Source organism: Pogoniulus pusillus, chromosome 13 (assembly GCF_015220805.1).
Source record: "Pogoniulus pusillus isolate bPogPus1 chromosome 13, bPogPus1.pri, whole genome shotgun sequence".
Taxonomy (NCBI): Eukaryota; Metazoa; Chordata; class Aves; order Piciformes; family Lybiidae; genus Pogoniulus; species Pogoniulus pusillus.
The window spans coordinates 15,355,443-15,368,251 of record NC_087276.1 but is presented as its reverse complement, the minus strand read 5'-3'; the positions used below and the strand labels follow the sequence as shown (position 1 = coordinate 15,368,251).

The window sequence follows — 12,809 nt, the reverse complement described above, 5'->3', positions numbered from 1 at the left end:
AGTCTCCATGTTCCCTTGTCCCTGATCTCCCTCCTCACAGCTACAACCATGCCTTGTTTCAGCAGCTGTGATTTGTCCTAGGTTCTCCAGTTGCTGCACAAACACTTCCAGGCTTTGCCCCAGCATACCAAAGCAGAGAAGAGGAAAGTTTTCCTTTTTCACCTGAAAGCAAAAGTCCACCAGAGTTCTGGGAGCAGGGACAGGGACTGGCTGAAAGGGGAATTTTTAATACCTAAAAAAAGGAAGCCAAGACTGAAGAGAAGCTTGGGAAGGACACTGTGAATAACCTAGCGGCACTGTCCCTACCCTAATGGATGTGACAGTGTACTGCCAGTTGGTCTAAATGAGTGCAGTTCTTGTGAATGTCTCCTAATTATTACACAGCCATATGGGCAAAAGCTGCTGAAACTGCTACATCCACTACTGATTGCCATCTTGCCTTCCTCTCGCTGCATTTTTAGAACCCACAAAGTAGGAGGTGGAACACTTATTAGATGTGACACTAAGAAAGATGAAGATGTTACAGTCTGATTGCACTGAAGTTAGTATTGCACTGGAAGACTTAGCCCAGTCCCCTGCTTCTGGGCTTGGTTTTCTCCTAGCCTCATGGGTAGGCTTGTGCAGTGTTAGATGTTGTGGCATGACTCCACTGCGGAGCAGCTACAGCTCTGTGGCAGCAGGCAGAAGCAAGGGGGCAGTGGTCCTGGGACCACTGTCTGTGTGCTTGAGGGCATTACAGAAGTCAAATAGCTGGGCAGTGGTAGGGGAGAAGGTCCTGGCATTCCTTCAGTTGACTGCTCTGTGTAGCTTATCAGACTATATGGGAGAGAACAAAGAATTACTGTCCCTTTGACCTAGCTGTGAGGACCCCCAGATCAAAGCAAGCAGAAAGGTATGTGAAAGGTTCCTCCTCTGCTAGCCTTAGCATGGACCATGCTCAAAATCATGTGGGTCAAGAGTAGTCATATGAAACAGAGTAGAAAGAAATTGAGAAAGAAGGAAGAGAGATACCTGTTACAAACTGACACTTAGTAAACCAAAATATTGAATAAGACAAGAAAATGTTATAGGCAAATACTCAGATACAAGGAAAACTGGAGAAAAAGGGAGGACAACCAATAATGGGACAAAGACTGAAAGCTGAGATGTCACAGACAATGCTACCCATAACTTCATAGAACAGTTAATAGATGAGCAATACCTCCAAGCCTCTGTCAGCTTAGGGTTACTCTGAGGGCTCTTGTATCTTTTAGATCCAAAGAGCCATAATATCTTTTAATTTCATGGTGTGAGCTGCAGAGTCTGTTTCATCTGGACTTCTCAAAGTATCCCAGACCTGGGAAGGAAACAATTGTTGAATACAATATTGTGAATCTTCGATTTTCCAGCAGCTGTTTAAATGCTTTCCCAGTGACAGAAACAGGTGCATAGCTGTTGAGATACAAACTTTGTGGCTTTGTTGTTGCAGGTAGCCAAAGGATTTGACTGTCTCTGTTTGCTACCTGGTTGTACTTCTGTGAAAGAGGGCAGATACAGATGAGCTGTGAGGAAGAAATTATTTGCTGTGGGGGTCGAGAGATACTGGTACAGGTTCCCTAGAGAAGCTGTGGATGCCCCATCCTTGGAAGTGTTCAAGGCCAAGTTGGATAGAGCTTTTGAGCAACCTAGTCTAATGGAAGGTGTCCCTGCCCATGGCAGGGGGGTTGGAACTAGATGACCTTTAAAGGCCCCTTCCAGCCACAACCATTCTGTGAGTCCAGATAACTCTGTGTGCTGTCCAAGGTGCAGCCCAAGCAGGCTCTGGAGCAGCACTTGAGCTGTGCACATACTCTTGTGATTCTAAAGCTCTTTCCTATGTTCTTCACAGATGAGGCAGTTCTTAGAACACAGCAGCTATGCAAACTGTGCTAGGCTAATGTGCTGGAGACGGGGAGTGGCCTGATGGAGAAGGAGGGGAGATCGGGAGAGGAGGCATGCATTGATGCGGTTCATCCCTTGAATCTCCTGCATTGGATGATAAACACTGTGCACCCTTGGTGAACTGGGAGCTCTTAGGGGCATTTCAGCTCTTTCATCTGTCTCTAGTAAATCTTCTGTTGTGTTATGCAGTTAAAAGCAGTTAAAATTAAGTGACATACAACAAGATTATGTTTGACAAAGTACTTGCAAGATTAGCAGCAGTATTTTACTGTCAGTGTTTCTCATAAAGTGAATTTATTCTCTGGGAGCAGAGGCTCATAGAAGAATATCCCAACAAAAAAAACTTTTGTCAGACAAAATGGAGCTAACACTTTTCTTCCCTGTCTCCCAAAAGATAAACTGCAGCTGCTGGGAATAATGATAAGCTTTAACATCCACTGGAAATATATTGCTCTTAGAAAACTGCCCATTGCACAACACAGAGGCTGACTGTGGGTGCACAGTGGTTGCTGGATCTGCACTGAGGCAGAGGAAGGTGCCAAGAGGGTCATGAGATGTATAAAGTAACTGGAAGGAAGAAAGGCTGGAGGGTTTTATTTATGAGATATGAAAAGGAACATGGAGGTGTAGGAGTAGGAGGGAAAGTGAGGTATCCCTGGGTTTCTGCACAGGAAGGGAAGAGAATTTAAGTTCTGTTCTATTTGTGCAAAGGAAGATCGGAGCGAGGAGAAGTTGTGAGACTGCTGGCACCCAGCACGTGCGGCAGCACTGGACCCTCTGAGCTCTCAGAGTATTCCACAGTCCTGAAGCTGGTCATGAATATGTTAATTAAAAAAAAAAAAAAAAAAAGGATCTGATGCTGCACAGCTTGAAATGATCCCATGGAAACACCATCTCTGGGCTTCTTATTATGTATGGAGATACAACAATTAAAATAACGTGATATAAAACTAAGAAAGTCACAGCCATGAAGTTTGGGAACATCACACGCTTGAGTTGTGTTTGCCAAGTGTGTGTGCAGGGCTTTGAGGGATGCAACCAGCAAGTGAATCGTTCCGATGAGTTCAAAATGAGGAAGGAAGCTGGAATGACAGGACAAAAAGCAAATGGTATGGACAGCACATTGTCACTGCATACTGGTCAGACTGGCTCTGGCCAGCATACAGGGCAACCCCCAGGAACAGGCTGTTCTGTGTGTGTTACCTAGCATGGAGAGTTCTGGATGACAACTAGTAAATAAGAGTTTAAAATCACATTGATTTGTACTGGCCATGGTGGGACTTGGCGTTTGCTTTGGGCACGTGTGTGTAAATCTCCTGCTGGCTGAGCAGGTAACTTCAGATCTTCTTTGATCTGAAAAGACCTTGAAGCTGCAGTTGGTTTCTTGTTGCTCACTGAGGCCCTTCACCTGCTTATCTAGCATGTTAGGGAGGAAATATCTCAGCTTACCACTAGTCCAACATGGATTTGAATGTAAGGTGTATGTGGTATGGATTTACATGGATCTAAAAAGCTGCCTGTGTAATAGGTTGAGTGCAAGAGGAATCAAAATCAAACCACGCAATACCCATGTCAGATAAGAGGGTTATTGTCCTCTGCCATGAAAGAGTTTGGGTGTTTTCTGTTCCAGAAAAGGCAGTAGTGGTGCTTTATCAATTCCCAAAGTAACTCACCATATCCTTTTCCTTACAGTTCTGCTGGTCTCTCGTCTGCAATCCTCACTTCAGTAACTCAGCTGATTGTTTGTTTTTCCTCAACTGACTGTTTGCTCTTGGCTGAACATTTTCCCTGACTGAGGGTGGATTTCTGTTCTGGAGAAGTGGCTGAGCACTTCCCCTTCACTGTGTTTGGAAATTATTTCTCACACAGAATTATTTACAATTCACTGTCATCTCTAAAGACAAAATTAGGAAAATTGTGGCTGTCTGAATGATTTCTCTTAGCCTCCTAGACTGTCTGAAAGGTAGAGTGAAAACTTGGAAGTCGGCAGAGAACTACCTGTAGCAATAGAGACTATTTGTTAAGGCTAGGTAGCCAAAGCGAAGCATGGAAGTTCCATAATTCTTCCTGCTCAGGAGAGCTCCTCACTTCATCACTGAAATGTCTGATCATTTCAAATCATCTGTCTCCTCAGAACCTCCCAACTGCTCTCTTTTTTTTCCCCCTGAGAGACTTCCACGCTGGTCAAAAGAAGATGGATTAATCTTCCTCATGTTTTGTCTCCGCAGACTACCTTAACATTATTTCCAACTATAAGCTTTTGGTGAGGATTCTCTTAGTTCCATAAAGGTACCTCTGTGGAGTCCACTGCACCTTCCCTGTGATGTGAGGTCAGTACTTTTGTGCTCTTGACAAAGTCTTAACCTTCTCCTGGAAGAACGGGGGCAGCAAGTACCCAGTGCAGCTGTGTGGGCCAACTGAGAGCATATGGGGTCGACAGTGAGGCCAGTGGGCAGTGGGTTATGATGGGCAAAGTGAAGGAGCAATTCTGAGCCTCCAGGGCTCAGACAGGACTTGAGTCCACCAAGACCCTGGTAGCAGTGTTGGTGGCACTGTGTGGGTGGTTCTGAATGCAGTATGAGGTAGGTGCTGTATTTGTGTGTGGGAGCCTAAGATAGGTTGTAGGCATGTAACTATGGAAGATGGCAACTTGGAGTGGCCAATGGTGGCTGAAATATGTCTCAGCAGCTGTTAGGTTTGTTGAAGGAGCCTATTACACCTGCTGAGAGAGGGTGGCTCTAACATTTGTTATCGCCACAATTTTACCTTTCCCCAGGGGAAATACTGGATTGCATTGACAACAAAGCATCTTTTGAGTTCCTGACAGCAGATGTGTACTCTAAGGACTTGTCAATCTTGTGCTTTAGGAGAATGTAAGAAAATGCAGGCACTAGGACATCACAAAATTTAAGGAAAACCAAATCAGAGAGGATCTTTTGTGTTGTCTTTAGCACACAACTTGTTGAAGTACCTCAGAAGCTTCACTGCCATGTGCTGGAATGGGCAAGAGATGGGATTGTCTGAGACTAGTGGGTCCGTGAAAACCTCCCCTGATGGAGTGACTGACTGCACTGACCTTTCTCTGAAGTACTTGATGGCTTCCTGGTCTAGGAAGTTCTGTTCTTCTCGAAAGCCCTGCTCAAAGATTTTGCGCTTGTGTCTGAACTCAATGACAGTCTTAGTGTAAGAGTTCAAGGTAGTAACGGAGGCAGCCATGCAGCAGGTGAAGGAGCCCCATGCCAGACTGTGGAGAGAGAAACCAGCAGACAGAGCTGGGTTAAGGCAGCAGCTCATGTTACACTTCTGACACCAAGACACACATGTACACAGGATGTGACTAGGCAGGTAAGTCAGTGGTGATGAATCCCTTTGCCCTTTTACCTCTTATGACGTATGGGCAGGATGCTGGGCTAGGGGCTGGGCACAACTTGCATCCTGTGGAGAGCTGTTGGCAGAGTGCTAATATGAGCACTTGGTGCTCTCTGACAGAAGAACCAAACACCTCTTGATGTCTTTTTGAAATGCTTGAGAGCCTTGCAGAGAAGTGATAACATCTGCAGAGCAGCAGTGACTCCCTGGTAGGGGTAATGGTGTAGGCAGCACATCTCTTGGACCTGTGGAAGGTCTCCAGCCTCCATGGGAGACTGACTGCACAGTGGTACTACAGAGATTGTTTCTATGATGTTTTTAGTGCCCTCATGACACTACTGTATTTCCTTCTTTCCTAGTCAATGAACATTTCAAGCATTCCTGGCTTATCTGGCCTCTGAAAGCCTGACAAGAATGGAAGACAGCACTTTCATTCTGTGAAGAGATCCAATCTGAGGGCAGTGCCCAAAGTGTGCAGGCAGTGCTGGTCAGCTAGTCACAGGACACCCTCAAGTATCAACCAGGGGCATGGGGAAACAAAAGCTGAATGAAAGTGAAAGGAAAAAATGACTGCCCCAAAGCCAGGCTGGAACAGCAGCAAGTGCTGTCTTGGGCTCCCGGCAAGAAGATGTCATTTGGGAGTGGCTCTGCTCCCTGCTCTTGGACTGGGTTTCCTTTCTGGATGCCTTCTGCTCTCCCAGCTTTGGCTTCATTGAGCTCAAGCTCAGATGTGACTGGGAAAAACTCATGGCCCCAAGGAGTTAAGGTGCTTTCAGAGCATAAATAAGGCCCTGGGCTCCTCCATTTGTTTGCAGAGCTGATCCATGCTCAGCCTCCCCTTGGCTTCACATTCAGCCCATCAGCTCCAGCTCCAGAGGTCACACTGGCTTCCTAACTAACTTAGAATTAACTTAATCACCTGTGTCAGTACACACTTTATCTGCTCCTTGCTTTCACCTTTTCTGTACCCAAATTGAACACTGATACCAATTACGCAGAGCAGAAAGAAAGCAGTCCCAGCAGTTTATCTTATAAATAGACATTATCAACGGAGCCCACAGCGGGAGCTGTTTTCCCATCCTGCAGAGGAGCTGCAGACAAGGAAACAGTTTCTCATTTCAGATGAGGCACAACTTGAACAAGAACACATATTAATGCACTGGAGGATCAGGGAAAACCTGTGCCTGAAGTAAACAGGATCAGCTCATTTGAGCGATGGAGAATTCAGCACATGCAAGGTGCTGAGGAGGTAAGGCCTCCGGGGCCTCCTGCAGGAGTGCAGCATGAGGGGGCAGCTCTCCCCTACTCACTTCCAAACCTGTGATCAAAGGAGAAGGAAATGCAGGGAAGCCTGGAGTGATGAGGTTCCCTTATGTTTCCTGTGGCTGGGTGGAGAGGTGGATAGGGAGCTCATGCTATGTGTGAGTGTCCAGGCACAGGGAAGCCTGGCCAGTGTCTTCCGTCTTCATGGAAAAGCTCCAACAGCCCCAAACATTTCTAGCTGGGCTCCTAAACAATACCGAGGAAGAAGCCAGCTGAACCCACAGGCTCACTGTGCCGAGGAATGACATCCAGAGGAAAATGGCCTTTTAAAGTTTCTGATGATTGCTAATCATTGACTGAGAAATGCTGAAAGGTTCAGAGAAGGAAATACAGAGTGAACACTCTCTGTGTGACCTCGGGCCTGGCATTTGGTAAATCATAATAATGAGACAATTATGATTGATGTGGTTTAGCTTTTATGGACCTTGGTTAAATGTTATTGAAGTATGAGGAGTTGTTCTGCTATCTACAGGACTTCCAGCCTGTCTTAGCCGAAGACTTTTCTAACAGCAATATTCCTCCATTCCAGCTGTGTCCTGCTGCAGTGGGGCTGTACCTACAATGTCTGCCTCTGGTAGCTGAGCTGTGCTTTTGTGGCTCAAACAGCTCAGGTTTATTTAGCCAAGCTTGAACATCCACTGACCCTAAGAGCAACAGAAACCCCCTGTCTGGACAACACCCTGGCCCTCTCCTGACTTGCGCCACAGCACCGTCCAACCTCTGGGCTTGGCCAATGGCTTAGGAATCAGGTAAGCTAACAGAGACCAAGTAGTGTGTTTTCATCCTGAGACATCTGAGCAAATGACAAGCAGCCCTTCCTCATTTTGAGGAGAGATGTTTTCATCATTCCTTTTCAGCACAAGGGAAACAAAGTCACAGAGTGCCACTAACACTTGGGAAAGTAATAGCAGCCTAAATCTCCACCCATGCCCTTTGCCTCTTGGCCATGGGGAGGCTGTTCCCTGGCCCCACCTTTTGGTGCTGTGACAGTTCTCTGCTCTGACAAGTTGTCTGATAAGATGCTGCAATGGTGCTTCTTACAGAAGGCTGTAGGTAATGCTGATGTTTGCAGTTGACAGTGATGGGTTAGTGTTAGCTGGAAGGAAAAAGCCTTGTTTTGACTGCATTTGACTTTTGGACCTTCCTTTGCCAGGTCTGCTGCCAATCACTGGCGTGGCATGGGGAACCCCAGGGTCTTCCTCAGGCTGCTTAGCACCACTGTGGGCTGAAAATGCTGCTGCTGTTCATGGCAGTCACAGGGGAGCTGTATGTAACTAGGATGAGTTTTGCACTTTGCCCAGCATCCTGCAGAGGCAAATATGTTGCTTTGGAAGGTGTTAGGGGAGGAGAGAAGAGGTTACCAGATCTGAGAAGCTTTCCTGCCACAGCAGTAGTTTGAGCAGAGCTCAGCTTTAGCTGCAGTGAACCAAGAGTCACTGTACAGAGTGACACTGAGATGCCACTTCAGGAGTATGGGAAGAGCTGAGGCTGCTCACATTATCTGTTCCCTGCTTGCTCCATCACTCTGCATAGTGTGGCCTGCCCCAGAGCCAGGCCTGGTCTTTAAGCCAAAGCTGCTGTGCCCTGGCTCCGGATGCCTGGCAGAGCTGCAGGCAGTGGCTATAGCAGTGTCTAGGACAGCAGGACCTCTTGGGACCTGCCATTGCAGGATGGGTGCTGGGCACCTCAATCTAAGCAGGTGTAGGAGGAGTGGGAGCAAGGAGGGCCCCTAATGTCCCATGGGACCTGCCAGCCTCTGGTGCTTGTTCTGAGACATGAGGTTTCTTGTCTTGCCCAAGATGAAAGAGAATGATCTAATGAGTTAAGTGTGTTTTTTTTTACCATGCTAGACATTTAACAGCCTTCTGAATTTTGAGTGTTGCAGCGAAATGGAAAGCAGATTACTGAAGACCAACTAACAGAGAATGAGCCTTATTATTTAAATATATTACTAACTATACAGTTATTATGCCAGAACTGTTATAAATATTTATATAACTATTATAAATATATGAATGCAGTATCTTTAGACATTCATCAGCACATGCAATACATATTCATCACTGTTACACAAAATAAGCTGTATTTTAAATATAATGCCATCTATATTTTGTGACATGTTGCTAAAATGTTAACAACTCCTCCCCTGAAAAGCAGGATGGTGAGGGGAGAAGGCAAGGCTGCTAATTCCCTGCAGTAGTGTGCATAAGAAGTGTTTGTGTTTGTTTGTTGGTGTTAGCAGAGGTTGCTGCCTCTGCTTTGAGGTGGAACAAAAATAATGCCCTATATTTAGAAATGAAAAAGAGAAAGTCTTTTCCCTAGCCACCCAAAGAGGCTGATGTCTCTAGAGGGATGGGAGTGTTGTTTGCAGGTATTTCTGTTCTCCACAGCCTCCTATTCTTGTTAAGCTTCTTTTAAACTTGCAACAAATATAAGAGAGTTGACGTATCTTGTCCAAATTGGCTTTATGTGACTTTGCAGAGATAAAAGGCAAAGGTAAAAAAAAGAAAAAGAAATCAAATCTGTTCTGTTGCTTTTCCCAGGCCTTCTCCCTGTGATCCACAGGGATGCGTGGCAGTGCCAGGAGTACTATGCCATTCTCTGTGGCTGGGTAAAAAGTTGTACTGTAAGGTTCAACGGAGACATTAATTACAAAGCAACAACAACAACAAAAAAAGCCAAGCTGAAAGGCTCTGAAATGCCATGACAATTATGTACCTAAATTGAAGTTTAATGAGAGTGCTCAGTCTGTGTCGGTGATTGTGGCTGCTGTTTACTTACAAATGCTGTGTACCTGCTGATGTGCACAGATGCTGCTGCAGGCTCCCTAATAACGGTCCTCTATGCCCCAACCATCGTGTGGCCACGGTGGGCTTTTGTTCCTAGCATTTGGGCAGCTTCAAATTCCCATGCTATGGTTCTGGGAATTTGAGATGTGATGTACAATCTCCCCACAGACTGACGGAACAACTCAAAAATGAAAAGACATTAACTGGTGGTGACACTTACCAGAAGGACCATCCATAGTCCCATGAATGTGGTCGCCAGTCCTCTGGCCCAAGGCTGACTGTCACTTGGAAAACTTGAGTGTACATCATGTGTGCCACCATCCCCAAGAGACCTGAGAAGCAGGGATCATAACAGCAATTTTTGTGCTAATGGTTTTGGGTTGTTGTTTTGTTGTGGGGTTTTTTTGTTTATTTTTTGTAATTCTTGAGATAGCTACTGCTGGAAGTACTTTGAAAGCTCAAAAAAAGCCTTTGTTGTACTTCTGTGCCTCCTGTTTCTGTGGAGGAGGGAGCTGCATGGGCAGAGGAAAGGTGTGATTGAGAGCTCATCATTTTACATCATACTGAATTCTCAATTAAGAGAAGAGTTAAAGAAAGAAAATCCTCAGAGAAAATGTTGCACAATTAGCATCACCACCAACCTTGCTGCTGCAAAACAGGAGTAGGCCACCCACAAGTTATCTCACTCAGCCCATCACTGGTGGGCTCCAGGTAAGAGAATCCAGGGTAGAGCCTTCCGTGGGCAGTGCAGGAGTGGCTGTGTTACTGCCATACAATGAGGTTTTGTCTGAACAGTTGCAAAGACATTTAAATATTTGAACGCTTATAAAGTAGCTGGAAGTCACGCAAGGAAGCTAAGTGACCTCAGTGTTCCTGATGAAGTGTGGTGGGAGGACTCCACAGGAATACTTCTGATGGTACCGAGTTGCTGATGCTTGCTTTTGTGGCACACTGTGTATTGCTGAGAGCACTACAACTGAGTGAAGGAGAGGCAATGCATCAGACACTCTATACTCACCGTGGTGTTACAGAACAGGGTTGCAGTGGAACCCTGCAATGGAGTAGTCAGCTCTGTGAGCTGGCCAGCGTGGTTCTTCAGCTTACACAATAGAAAATCCTGACCTTTATATTCAGACACTTCTTGGAGGACAATCAACCTCCTCTTTTTTTGAGAAGTGGTGGCCAAGAGCAGCTCTGATGCTTGTCAAATGTCCTAGCACAGTAATTTGGGATGTGCCTGCTTTAGTACCTAGGCAGAGCAGACTGGAGCTCCCAGCTGACCTCACCAGGCAGATAGCTAGAGAGTGGGGCAGGATTATCACATCCCAAATGGACCTTGGACCTACTGATGTCAGAAAGCCCCTTGTGCTGTACAACAGCTATAGCAGGAATGTTCTGCCATGGTGGGATACAGTGTGGTTCACATAATTACACTTTGCACCTCACCCAACTCACCATTTACTGTTCTCTTTAACCATTTACTTTTCTCCACAGCCGCTCTGCCTCTCTGGAAGATCCCTCCTCAGACCTGCATATTGGTAGTTCTTTCCTGCTTACTTTCAGTCTAAAACACTTCATTAGTCTCTCCAGACATGTGGATGATTCAGGGCAATTCTGGGGGAGGGAAGTTGAGGGATGTCATGTTTGTGTTGTGTGTATCTTGAGCAGGACCTTCAGCAAGACAAATGTCATATTTGATACAAACAAGTGCAGAGGCTGGAAGAAGACATTTGATTACAAGAAGTCTTGGTGATTTGCTCAGCTGCTTCGTGTTGGTGTGACACACTGCAAAGTTAGGAGGTGGAAGGAGCGATTCACATTGGAGGAAATGGTATTTTGGCAGGGTGGGTGGCCTAATGGGAGCTCAGCTAACTGGTACACACCTTGCTTATTTCTGGCTATATTTAATTTCCAGCATTTGCTGGGAGCCTGCTGTACTTTTTAAGCCAGGGGATTTTTCTCCAGCTGACACTTATGACATTGATCTTCAAGTTTGGGGTTTGCTGTTCCTGTGGCTATTGTCAGTAATATTTCAACCTTAATAAATATTACAGACTGCCCTGAGACACGTCACAGTCACTTGGAGTCATTTGGATGTTTGCCACAGCCAGGACTATCTTCAGCAAGGCTGATCTGCTTGGTCCTGTCGTGCAAAACCTTAATGGGGTTTCAGCGATGTTCAGACCTTTTGTTGTGTGGGAGGCCAGGATGACAGTCTGCTGATAGAGGTGAGTAGGAGGCCATCAGCAAAGCCTGCTGTAACACAGGGACCACGGTGACAATGTGGCAGTTATTGCTTTGCCTCTCATGGTGGGAAGGGTAGGGAGTGGCTAAGTACCTGGCTGTGCAGTGAGTGGCCTCCCATAAGCTGTAGCAAAACAATAGCAGTCTTTTGTTCATTGTGTTGCTTCGACACTTCTGGTTTGGTTTGCTCCTGATGCCACCCACTGGTTGGGGCTATGTTAGATGTGTCTCACTAAGTTCTCCATGGGGACCTCCCGTGGTACCTGTTGTTGTAAACTGGACTGCTTATAACTCAACAAATGCTGTGTTTACAAGACCAGCTTTCCTTCAACTGGCTGCTTAAGGCTGGTCAAAGTGACAAAATGGGTGCATGCTCCCAAAATGTGAAGTCCAGGGCTTGCAGTTATGGTGGGCTGGAGTGAATTCAAGTGCAGAACTGGTGAGCAGTTAGAGCTGGCTTGAAATCATTAGCCTTACCAGACCAGAGATGTTTTTAGGTATCAGTAATGGGAGAGCTGAAGGAAAGCTCAAGGAACTAAATTTGGAAAAGACAATCTATTTTAAAGCATTTTCAGAGAGTTTCACTAAAAAATAGGATTTATGTACTATATCACATGAATTAAAATGATTTATTAAAAATATTCCTTGAGGGACATAGGTAAGCTTTATAGTTTGTGTGAGGTTAAGAGAGATACCAAAACCACAGCATGCTGGGGGTATATTTTATGACTCCTAAGAGGTTAGGAAAGAGCAGTAAGTAGCCAGACAGTTAGGATGATTTTTCCCAACCTCTTGAGCTATGGGAATATGAAGATCCCATTGCACTTATAGAGAGGAACACCAGCATGGATTTAGTGAGAGGTTTGCTGTTGCAAGGCAAAGTTGTCTTTGTTACCTAATTTCTGCTAAGCTGTATGATTATTAATATGCTGACCTTAAATAAATACACTTTTCTTCTTTCCTCTTTTATCTCTGTCACTAAAAATAACACCTACCAATGTTTTGAGATTGGGTTGTTGGGGGATTTTTTTTCCCTCAGTGTTTCTATTTTTCTCTCCTTTTCCTCCTGTAAAATGTTAAAGTTTATATTTGGAACCTTATGGTGATGTACTTAGAAATAGAGAAGGACAAAATAAAAATAGAGAGATGTGTAGGAAAGGAAAC

The 12,809-nt window shown here is 45.4% G+C and overlaps 1 protein-coding gene across 1 annotated transcript in view; it reads right to left on the bottom strand.

Moving 5' to 3' along the window:
- GSG1L (GSG1 like) overlaps positions 1–12,809 on the bottom strand; it is a 61,147-nt gene that overhangs the window by 10,313 nt on the left and 38,025 nt on the right. Inside the window, exons 4-5 of the mRNA XM_064153084.1 lie at positions 9,622–9,733; positions 4,997–5,164 (exon numbers count right to left, since the gene is read on the bottom strand). Coding sequence (XP_064009154.1) covers positions 4,997–5,164; positions 9,622–9,733 — 280 coding nt within the window. The remainder of the gene's footprint in view (positions 1–4,996; positions 5,165–9,621; positions 9,734–12,809) is intronic.